This window comes from Cheilinus undulatus, linkage group 6 (genome assembly GCF_018320785.1).
Source record: "Cheilinus undulatus linkage group 6, ASM1832078v1, whole genome shotgun sequence".
Classification (NCBI taxonomy): Eukaryota; Metazoa; Chordata; class Actinopteri; order Labriformes; family Labridae; genus Cheilinus; species Cheilinus undulatus.
This window is the reverse complement of record NC_054870.1, coordinates 32652721-32664753: the sequence shown is the minus strand read 5'-3', so window position 1 is coordinate 32664753 and position 12033 is coordinate 32652721. Positions and strand designations below refer to the sequence as shown.

General features: G+C 37.2%; 1 protein-coding gene across 1 annotated transcript; it reads right to left on the bottom strand.

Annotated features, from left to right (window-relative positions):
* Positions 1 to 250: 250 nt before the first annotated feature.
* LOC121510772 (indoleamine 2,3-dioxygenase 2-like) lies at positions 251 to 4847 on the bottom strand. The gene is made up of 10 exons (XM_041788991.1): positions 4755 to 4847; positions 3961 to 4056; positions 3740 to 3859; positions 1914 to 2032; positions 1747 to 1761; positions 1523 to 1622; positions 1261 to 1378; positions 1093 to 1144; positions 768 to 916; positions 251 to 612 (listed from the first exon to the last, which is right to left on the bottom strand). The coding sequence occupies exons 1-10, from the start codon at positions 4842 to 4844 to the stop codon at positions 251 to 253; spliced, it is 1221 nt and encodes a 406-aa protein (XP_041644925.1). The 5' UTR covers positions 4845 to 4847.
* Between the last annotated feature and the right edge of the window lie 7186 nt (positions 4848 to 12033).

Below are 12033 nucleotides of genomic sequence, written 5' to 3'. Positions count from 1 at the left end.
AAAATAAAACACAGAAATAAAAAAATAATTTGGTACATTTTTTTGATACTGCTGTAAACATTTCATAAATACAATCTCATGGTGTATAAAAAACAGTTACTTATGATCATATTTTATGTGTTACACCCAGTCTAGAGACTTACAAATGTAACATAAAAGTTGATAATAACCATAACAATATACAAATCAACAATACAATAAATAAATTACGACACAGTCATAACACATGTTGTCAGACGTCAGGTTCTCTCTACTCTGACGGCCTCTTCTTCAAATTCAGTGCTTTTCTTGTGCTGTCACGAACACTCTTGAGGAAGACCATCAGGACTGATCCTCCAGCTCCTGTCTTGTTCAGTGCAGTACAAACACCTCTGAACGGACAGCCCATGGCCTGGGCTTGATTCCCAGGCACAATGATGTACTTGGTGACAGTGTTCAGGTGATAGTTACGTAAATCTACCAGCGCTGAGACACAGGATTCATAGGCCTGGCAGAGGTCAGAGCCAGGGCTTGACAGGATGAAGTCTCGCAGACATGGACTGACAGAGAGAGTTTCTATCAGATGACGGTGGGCGGGAGGCATGCAATCTCTCATGCATGTCAGGAAGGCACCTAGATTGGAGGAATCAATGAAGAGAAAGGAAAGCAAATAACAACCTTTTCCTGGAAACATTTTCTGTCAGAGCAATCTAGTGACTGCACTAACAGAGTGATTCATTCATGAGAAACATCAGATGGGTCAGAGGTTGAAGCGAATGCCTCTTTACCTGTCTCATCCTCATGCTGGATGCATAGCAAAGCGTCGAAGCACTGGATGGCTGAACTCTGGGCTGCACTGCCTCCTGATAAAAAAACTGGCTTATCGCTCACACCTTCATATAACAGCCCATTTGGAAGCAAAGGGTTGTCTCGCCACCTAAAGCAGGGCAGACAAACATATTCTATCACCTTCTTTTCCATATATTGCCATTCAACTAGAAGAACATGCAACCCTTTAAGACTAACATAGATGACTAACAATGACTTGTAACTGTACTACATATGACTCACATTTATTAATCACTTGGACATTGGATATTGCCTGAAACTCACCCTGAAAGAAATATTCTTAATTTTCCATGAAACACAGTTGGATCCACATGATCTGCAAAAAAGAACCAGTTCAGTCTCTCTCATTACTTTGATTTTCACTGCCATCATAAAACACACAGCATGTAAATTGATTAAATTCAAATTGAGCAAGTTTTAATTCAAACTCACTGTGCATGAGCTTGAAAGTTTCCTTCATCTTCTTCAAAGACTGAGTCACTTTGTTGAGACCTTTTTGCACGCTGATGATGTCTGAGATTTTCATCGCATGCATCACCTCCAGAGCCCCCTGTGTAGAGATGAAAGTTTAATATTCAACACTAAATGATAGGAGAAAGGACAAAGTGTAGGCAGATGGGAAAAAAGGCAAGAGGCTGAGGTTCTTAAAGAGTTAATATGAGAAAGAGGAAGAATGACCGCAGCCAGTACTAACCGTTACGCCTGAACTGGCAGCCATCTCTACTAACTGAGACACTATGAAAAATCCCCTGCAACTCTCTCCGCCAGGAAAGGAAAATATTAAATCCATGTTCCTGTTTTCAAAAAACAGAAAAATAAATGAGTTGAGTATTATGTGAAGAGGGGACAAACACAAGTCAAGTGAAAATGCAGCTAAGCAAAACAGAGAAGATATAATTCCTTTTTCGTATTACTCACCCGATTTCCATCTCCCTGGAATGAAATTGAAAGAAAGTGTTAAAAGCTGTTGATTTGGACACAGATACAAAGCTATATTTGTATGTAATTTGACAGCTATGTCTGTTCCTATTAAAAACTGTGTCTTTTGACTGAGAACATTAAATCAACAGATTATCTTCACTCACCCTGTGGGATCCCTTAATTTCCAGTTGGCTAAAACTGAATCTGCGTAGGTCAGGATGGGTGGAAGACCGAGTCTGCAAGATACCAGCCAAAAAGGCAAGGCCAGGGCTTTAGGGAGAATCTGTTAAACAACCACAGAAGTGTTTAACTCACTATTCTGAGGTTTATAGCCATACTATATTTGCATCACTAGTAATGGTAATGACTTTTAGTTTGATGCATGGCTTTAAACTGTTTTTAAAGATTCCCTTTACCTTTCCTCTATTCAAAGTTTACAGTTATCCTGTCAGATATCTTTTGCTCACTAAATACAATGATACAAATTTGGTTTTCCAAATATAAATACAAATTCAAAGCTTCCACTTAAGTTTGTGACTTTTTTTGGGGCGCAGGTGGCCGAGTGGTTAAGGCGCGCCCCATGTACGTGGACGGCCCGGGCTCAAATCCAGCCTGAGGCCCTTTACCGCATGTCTCTCCCCAGCTCTCATCCCTGGTTCTGACTCTATCCACTATCCTCCTCTATCAAATAAAGGCACAAAAATGCCCAAAATAAACCTTTAAAAAAAAAAAAAAAGTTTGTAACTTTATATATATATATATATATATATATATATATATATATATATATATTTGGTGGCTTTTATGCCTTTATTTTAGTAAGGATACTGGATAGAGTTGAAAACAATGTTTAGAGAGTGGGGGTGAAACATGCAGGAAAGGAGTCACAGGCCAGACTTGAACCTGGGCCACCCACTTACATGGGGCCAACCTAAATGTTAGGCCATTTGCGCCAAAGTTTTTAGTTTGAAGTGAAATATTTTAACTGTTTGTGAAAATGTTTGTTTGACTGTTACTTTCAAAATTGATTTCCTGTTTTGGTATTCACTCCACTTTGACCATGACTCTGACTGTATTTAGCAGCAAACAATTTTAATTTCACAGACTCTTGAATTTAACCAAAATTTGATGGAATAATCACATAAACATCAGCTGCATATATTTGGCTTTTTAGTAAGGGACTATATCCAGTGATTTAAGGGCCTATACCCAGTGATGACATCCAAAATCAGAATTTCAAAGCATCTCTCATCAGCACTTTTGGGTACTAGGCACTGAAAGCTGACTGATGGTATTTTTGCTTCTTAGGCCATTAGATCTGTTTGAAAATGCTCTGTATTCACAGTGCTTGCTTTAATTTAAAGAAATTTTGCAGAAAAAACAAACAAAAACATGTAAAGAAATCTTAGCTTGGCATTAGCATCAGTTCTAGGCCTGAAATATCTGCTTCAGGAGAAAGGTGTTAAAATTCAATATAATTAAAGTGACAACATAAAAAATAAAAACTAAACAAAGAATTTCATGAAGGGACAGTAAGTATTTATAATTAACATTCTGTCCAGACAATAACAGTTAAAGTGACATGTGTTTGTGTAAAGCAACATGGTACACAGATTAGTTCTTCTCCACCACTACCGTTGACAAAGTTGATATCAGGAGTCCCAAACCCTCTTGTTTTTGATTGGTTGTTGAGGGAGAAGTAAAACTGAAGAGTGTAGTGTTCAAACGTTAAACTATTTACAATTGTGAGTGCAATGCCAAAAAGATCATACACTGCTGAAATGCATTAGTTTTGTGTAGATAATGGGTTTTACCATTGCAAAAAACACATTAGACACAGGCCCTAAAGCATCACAGCAGCATAACTTCACAGAGCCACTAGCATGTGTTCTCAGTTTTGTGTTATTTGCAGTTATTTGATTGCTAATTAATCACTGATTGATGTGTTTTTTTGGTTACTATTCCTCCTTCCAGTGCAGTGTGTGTTTACCTCAGCAGGTGCATGTTGTCCTTCCTGCCACACATATCCCATGCTGATGAATCCCAGAGCTAGATGAGCCAGCCTCAACTCCTGATGATTACTCAATAGATGGGTACTCAATACAGGCATCTGAAGAGGGAAAACATTTTCTGTTCATATTTCAGCACTCACATTTAAACACATTGGTTTTCAACACCAACTACACTTCATACGCGTGAGCTCATTCCTACCTTATGAACCAGATCCCTCAATTTACGAGTCTCTATCAGATGATCGAGATTATTGGCCAGGTCCATCCATGCTCGATAATAGTCGGGAAGGTGAGTCTAGATGATAATAAGAATACAATTACCTGCTAATTTGTTTGAGTTATTATTCTATATTGTATCGGGGGATTTTCTTGTAGAGTATAATCAGTCACATCATTAGCTCATGTTTACTGTGGAGTCTGACCTGCATGTCAGGGAATGACTGCAGCTATCAATCACACACAGAAAGCAATTTAAAGGAGGAGGCAGAGGACAAGAGAAAAAAAAATACCAAAGCAGAAAACTGGGAATACCCAAAGTGAAATCATTATATAAACAGACAAGTGGGCTGCACTTCACACAGTTTTTTTAGTTTAAAAATTAAATTATAAAGTTAATGGTGATTATAGGTGTATAATTCATAGGATGTTGTTTGATTTTTTTAACATGAGTAGGCTGATTTGATGTGTGAATTCCAACCTATTGGTGGCCTGACAGAATGTTGGCTCAGTCATAAGAACAGCTCAATAAAAATATAGAGAGATCATCTATTTCTGGATCAATAACTCTTCATCATCTCACTCAGAAACAACAGTAACTATTTGTGTCAGCCAGGAGGCACTATGTCAATATCAAGACAAGAGCCTTACAAAGAGTTATCATAAACTGTCTCTCTACAGAGTTGATATTGTACTGGCATATTTTCAGCCCAACCTGTTTTAGTTGTCAAAAACACTTAAAAAGGGGAGTTGCTGAGAAGATGAAATGAGACTTACCAGTGGTTCTTCAAGCAGAAATCCAAGATCCTCAGAAAAATCAAATGTCTCAAAGTCAGCCTGCAGTGCATCTCTTCTGGTTGTGTCCATACTCTCTGCTCTGTGCTCGTCTGCAGTGGTAGCTTTGAACAGAGAATTGCTCTGTGCATCTATTACTCAGATATTTATTGGCTCTGACTACCCTCTGAGCAATATTTTCTGACCTGTTTTACATCTCTTTTAAGCACACCTTCAGAGGGCAAAGAGCCAATCAGATTTCATGTGTTGTAATGTCACAAGGTTCACAGGGAAAAATGGTAATTTCCCGATTGTAAAAGTAAAAATGAAAGCTGCAGAAAATAGACAGAAACATGAGTCCTTGTTCACATTCTGCTGAACAGATGAGTGCAATATCACGTTGTATGATTCTCATAGTGATGATTACACTAGAGTGGGTCACTGAGACAAATACCAAATGCACAAAATTCTGTGCAAGTGTTGGAAAATTGACAAAGCTGATTATGCTGAGTACTGATACTGACACTCAGTACTGACACTTCAATGTGTTATGTAACACCAAAACAAGAGGCTTTGTGGGAAATGGTTGTAGATTACTCCCCCTTTGCTCATCATCACTTCCTTGTTTCTCTAAGATTTATTGCTGAATTTCAATAGTTAACATTTTAAGTAGTTTTAATCTAATATTTAAGATTTTATAATTTTACATTTCAAAAAAATATTTAAATCAACACTGACAATTTGAAACTACAGGCCTACAAATCAGGATTTTTTTTATTTACATGAATGCAAAGAAATTTACTTTATGATCCTCACTAGAAGATTTGTTATCAAATGAGTGCTGTGCTGATATAACAGTGTGGTCTGAAAGCATAACTTAGACATAGAGGTTTTGAAGTGCTTCTTCTATGAAATGCAGCATCAAAAAATGCAAAACACACAATGTTTTCTTCTTGTATGTAACTAAGAAGAGACATTTTGTGCCCTTGTAGGGCTGCCATCAATCAAAACTTTTAATTAGATTTTTGTCTTGAACTAAGGGTCAAAACTACCTGTTTGGATGCAGGCCTTTTTTATTTTGACAAAAGAGTAAAAGGAACTCAGGAATTCTGACATTAACTTAACCACAGAAAAAGGAACTTGTTATTGATTGACAATGAAGACTGATGACTTTTGACTTGCTCACTGAGCTGTCTGTGAGTGTTTTAAGTTACATGAGACATTCCAAGTGCAGTGTGTAATATGTAGCCTAGTAGCATTTAGCAGAACAAACTTAAAAATGGAGCATAATATTTATAAGTAGGCTTGCCTTAGTTAGTGTTTAACCAAATCATCCAAATATACAAATATACTGATTGGCCTGTCATGAATGTAAGACAACATTTGTCCAATCAACCTCCAAGAATTTTTAGAAAAGTCCTGCCCTTCCCAAACGCTTTGTATGGGAAGTTTTCCTATTGAATGTGAAACACATTTATGCAATGGATGCATGAAACAGTCCATTGTATCAGATTGCCAAATATGTTGAAAATAAATAATAATTTTTATCAACTCAGATTAAGCCTTTTATTCATAGCTGCTGCCCCACTACAGTAGTAACTATTGTGTGCCTAAGGGAACATAATAGCATGTGATTAATACAATTTAAAAAAATGTCTTTTTAATTTCTAGCATTAATCTCAACTTAATGATAGTATTAATACTGACAGCCCTGATTTGCTACATCATAAAAATATATTACCTATGACTACTTTTTTATTCAAAATGTCCATAGTTATTACAAAAGGACCAATCTGAGTTTACATTTTTCCAAACCCAAGTAACCCAAATTCAAATTGTCCTTAAAACTTATTAAGTAAGGATAAAGTGCTTCCAAAACAACCATAATAAATTACATTTCTCTAGTTGTTTTTGTGGTTGACAACGGTATGACAGTATAATATTTAGGAGAAACATACCCAATTTCACGCTGCAGTTAAGAATCACATCTTATCTGCAGCAAAACTCCAACAAATGTGACATGAGCATAAATGAATGTGTCAGCAATAAAAATAGGGCAACAAAACAGGTTTTCCAGAGATAACTGTGCTAAAGGAAAGATCAAATGGGGACAAATCAGTGTGTCCTCGTCCTCTCTGCAACACTGACCTTGTTCAGACAACAATATGTGTCTCCACAAGAGAACTAAATGTGTCAGCTGAACCTAACAAATAATTAACCCTGCCAATCCCCCTTAACAAAGTCCTTAAAGGAAGCAGATGTTGGAACAGAGAGGGTCATTGTCAGGAAATTCATAGTGACTCAATGAGCCACTGGGCGTGTTGATAATACTGATTACGTTACACAGATTGTAAGCTTTGTCTATACTGCATCACTGTACACTGCTTCCTGTTCCAGCATTTGTAGAGAGTAAAGGTCTATAAACTATCAGTAAATGATGATGTAAAGACAATCATAACAGACAGGTCCTCTTCCCTGTCCTTCATTTCAAGCCTTTGCCAAAATGTAATGTATTCTGTACCAGAAGAGAATGAAAAAAAATGAAAACAAAAAAACAAAAAAAACAATGACTTGTTTGTTGCATGTATAAAAGAACATTTTTTGGACAGTTTTCTGGCCTGCTTTTTCAAATCTGCAATTCACAGTTGGTGTTGTTAAACATTCAAGCAATGGAATGGGAGGCATACAAATCCCAAAGGCAGGCAGAAAATCCAAAGTACAAGAACAATGTAAAAAGGCCTCAAATGCTACACAACACAGTACAGAGCAGAGTCCCAGCAAATCAAACATCTTTGAAAAGCACCTCTCTGCCTTTTAGGTAAAATATTTTGCATCCATGACCCACTCAATATTGGGTCCGGACCCACCAGCTGAGAACCACAACCCTAGATGGACAGTTTTGTCCACTTGAATAGAACCCTTTCAAGGCACTTCATCACATCTTGCCCACTGAAAATGCACCCTGGATGTCACCTCATCATGTTTTTTTTAACCACAGGGGAATTCAAGAGGGCCCTTTTGCAGTGTTTATTTCTCAAATATCAGGGCACCAGGGTTGACAGCTGCCCCTGACCAAATGCCTGATGCATAAATATACACGTCTTGATGTCTGGCATCCATGTAAACAGTGACTTTGGAATCCCAAATTAGAAAAATTTTAATCATGTTGACGAAATATGGGGAAAAAAATGGCTGATAGTCTGGCAGGTGGTTGTTTTAGCCATCACGGTGATATGTGGGTTCGTTTGGGGATCTGTGAAGAGTGGGCTGACATCTCTACAATCTCTCAAGCTTGTAACATGATAAACTTGTCTCGTTTCACGCTTTGTATATTGTCTTTTCACATGTTGAGGTGTCAACACAGAAATGGTGGAGATGTTAGGTGGTTTGTTTACATTTTGCAGCTGAGTGAGTGGGTTTGGGGATGCATTTATTGATGGTAGGTGAAACTGTGAAGGTTTGACTATAAAGGGATGTGGATGTGTCCTCTGAAGTTCAATATATGTATATTCCTTTTTAAAAAGTTAGCTCTATTTTTAAAGCGGAGGTGTTAGGTGCCTTCGTGTTAGCATGTTTGTTTAAGTGTGTTGTCCTGTTTTCTTTCTCTCTACCTCTACTATGCTCTCCAGATGCTGCTTCTCAGTCCCTGTGTGGCTGAAGAGCTCGCATGCTGCAGATCCAAAACCAAGGCCAAGGGTAGAGGGGTAGGACAGAGGAGACAATAATGACCAATGGATTATTTGTGACTGTGGGAAGAGAATCAAGACACATATTTTCTCCTTTAGGGGAAGTGGGGTTTTCGGGCTTTGATTCAATGTTTCCTTTGTTTTGTTTGCTGTAGTTTTAGTTATTTTTCATATAAATTCCCTGTGTCTTGTCTTGATTCCCATTTTTTTTTTCATTATTTAAATCAAGCGTTTAACCTTAGTTAAGGCAGGCCATAGAGTCATATATTTGAGATCAGCTGATATCACACAAGCCCTCATCAGTTGACGGCCAGCTGATTCGCTCTAAGCACACTATTGGCTAACAACACTCATGCTGCCATATCTAAACTGCGCTAGCTTGGTTACACTTTTCTGCTCCCTCTGCAAGCCACTTTTTGCCTCCTCCACCCCAGCTCCTCCTTTATTCTGTCTCTGACTTAATCAACGTTATTCTGTTGTCACTGATGCCTGTTCTGCTCTGGGTTTTTTGCTGTTTCCCTCCTTGCCTCAGGCTTTCATAACCCATAACATAAATAAAGGCAGTAAGTACAAATTACTAACTGTTATCAAAGAAAAGTATTCATATCCACAAATAATGTGTTTCTTGACAAAGAACTCCTGACTGAAGTGTTTTTCCCATCCCCTAGTGAGCAGGATGCATAACAAACGGATAGGTACAAAGAAAAAGAAATACAGCAAGTATGTGCTGAGCTTCTTTCAATCCCCACTTGAACATAAAGTCGTTCTAGACTGAACTTCTTACAGTGTAAACTGTATTTCATAATTCTGCACCAGGAAGATACAAAGGGTTTCTCTGTAGTGTAGGGTGAGGTTTCAATGAGAGCAGGCTTTACAGAAGTCTTTTACTGTTAGGCACACCCACTTATCAACAATTTTTATATCTTTATGTGTCTTTATGATAAGATGCCAGTGATCTGGGTCATTTGGCTTATTATCACATAACTAGAAATTCTTCCTGGAGAAAGGAAGTGAGCAGATGTTGATAAGAATGAATTACATAAACTTAGAGGTTGTCTATAAGAAACACAGCAATGGGGATGTAATAGCTGAAGCATCTGTAGCTAACCTTAGTTTAGAACTAATTAAGTTTTTGCAAATTAAAGAACAAAAAAATCCTGTTTAAGGTTAGATCAATGGTACTTAAAAGTAGGGAAAAATTGGAGTCTGGCTATTACATTCATGACAGTACCACAATGGAAACATTAAACACAAAGCACGTTTCATATATCAAACACAATAAAGGTCAAAGGTCTAATCTGGGATTAAATTGTGTATGGACCCATTTTAGAAATAGTCAGACAAACAGTGGCTCATGTTAGCTTTGATTGCTTTAGACAAAGCTAACAAACCTACGCTTACTAAGTAGCTAATGTTACTTAATATGCCAATGTAGCTACATTAGCGTTAGCAACATGAGCTATATAGGTAACATTAGCTGCGTAGGTAACATAGCTATGTTTAACTCATTAGCTACGTTAGCTATGTAACTTACGTAGCTAGTATAGCTACAAAACTTACGCTACTTGCGTAACTTATGTAACTTATGTAACTGAGCTGTGGTCTACAGCCAGACTGTTTTGGCAAAAAAATGACTCAACAAAGTATTGCATGTTGTAATGGAAATTTTTAAAATTCTTAACTTATCTCAAAGAAACTGATATATGGTATTTCATGTATGTGTCATGCACAAAAGTCCCCAACCCTCATTGGTTGATGAGACACCGGAGATACTACAGTTTTCCAACAAATCAACTCATTAGTATCTATTACAAAGAAGTGATTTTCCTTCTACAGCACAGTAGGCCTATTAAAAAGCATATTCTGGTGTTTCTCCCAGGTTGTTATTCATAATCATCCTGCCAGAAAAAATTACATTAATGGAAAACATCCTAAAAAGCAAATTCCTTAAGTTGTCATCATAGACTGAAAAGTTAACCATAAAAAAAAAAAAAAAAAAACCCGAAACAAATAGAAAATGAAAAAGTGAAGACTGACAGACTGACATGGGATGTGCATTGATTTTGGAAATATTACTCCTGTTAACCCTCTTCTATTGTGTGACTTGACATTGGTATTGGTATAGGAAAGGAAAGTAAAATGTCATTAATTGATTCTGTGTGTATAAATCACAATAAAAATCAAATCCTAATAGAATTGTGATATAGGCCTATTGTCTCAGCTTTTATGGATATAGATTCCTCTTAAAATGACATTACAACACAGTAGGGCTGTGACGAGATGCTTATCTCACAAGACGAGATTTGGGCCCATGAGGCACAAGACGAGATGAGATTTTACACTTTTTTTTTTAATTTTGGAAAAAATGTATGATTGGAATATATGTCCTTTATATGTCCCTTAAATCATAATTGCCAAGCATTCAGGTCTATTCAGAAATGTTTAAACTCCTCTTGTACTGAATAGGCTATCGATGCTTAAATACAGCTGTCTTGTCAAACTCTGAGTCAAACAGTACATTTTAATGCTCTTCAAATCAGACCTGTCATTTTAATAGTCTACCATATCTTTATTTTACTACACTATGCACTCATTGCTACAATTATAATAATAATAATAAAAGCATTTAGATTATTTTAAAAATTTTAAAACTATTTACAACAGACTGAAATATAAAGAGCTGCATCAGTAAAATCAAACTATTCCTTATCCTCTTAAGTACATCCATATTCAAAACACTCAAAAGAAATATTTCTGTCAATAATACGTTTGTGTGTTTTTTACAGTAATTGAGAGAAATAGATTATTTCATCATTTTGTGGTCTTTTTTCTTATATGAGCTTTGACAATGTTGGACATGACACACAGATGAGGGTGTGTGCTAATGTGGGTGCGCCGGCAAGCAAGTGTGTGTCTCTGCGCTGTTTGCTGTCAGACAACAGGCATGGTGCGTTTAACTGGAGTTAAAACTTCACTTTTTGGAGCTAACAGTGGACTCTATGGCATTCAGACTGAGTTTTGCTAAGTTTACTGCTGCAGTATACAACGGCCCGTTGCACTACACGTTAAGCTTCTGACTGATGATACTCACCGCCGGCAGCTGATGGATGAATGACTGACAGACAGTGAGACGAAAGGTGGACATGACAAAGCAGTGGCTGAATCAAAGTTACAAAGTCACAGATACAGACACTATGAGCTAGTCTGCGCGCATACAGGGACTAGCTTTTTCACCTCAACGAGACATCTCGTTTTCATTTGATCTTGTCACAACACAGTATATATTATAAAATCAAACCTATCCTATCAGACATTAAAAACTGCTAAAAAACTATAATGAGTAATCTGGTTTAAATAGCTGCTAATTTATACTCTGTTTGCAAGAGGCGTTGGTATTTTCTTGCTGATTTGATCCAGAGTAAAGGCCAGAATCTGAACTTCTTTTAAACAGCTGCATCACACCAATGTTAACATAGCAATCGGCTTCCCTTGCCTTTCATGCAATCCCTGATGTCTACCACCCATTGTCAGCATGCTTTACTGCCACTGCCAGCAATCTTTTAAAACCGTTTAACCCTGTGAAGCGGCAGGAGGAA

Coding starts and splice junctions, on each gene's coding strand:
- LOC121510772 (XM_041788991.1), bottom strand. CDS start 4,844: ATGGACACAACCAGAAGAGATGCACTGCAGGCTGACTTTGAGACATTT. Junction 3,860..3,960: donor TGAGGGATCTGGTTCATAAG/GTAGGAATGAGC, acceptor TTCCCTCTTCAG/ATGCCTGTATTGAGTACCCA. Junction 1,145..1,260: donor AACTTTCAAGCTCATGCACA/GTGAGTTTGAAT, acceptor TCTTTTTTGCAG/ATCATGTGGATCCAACTGTG.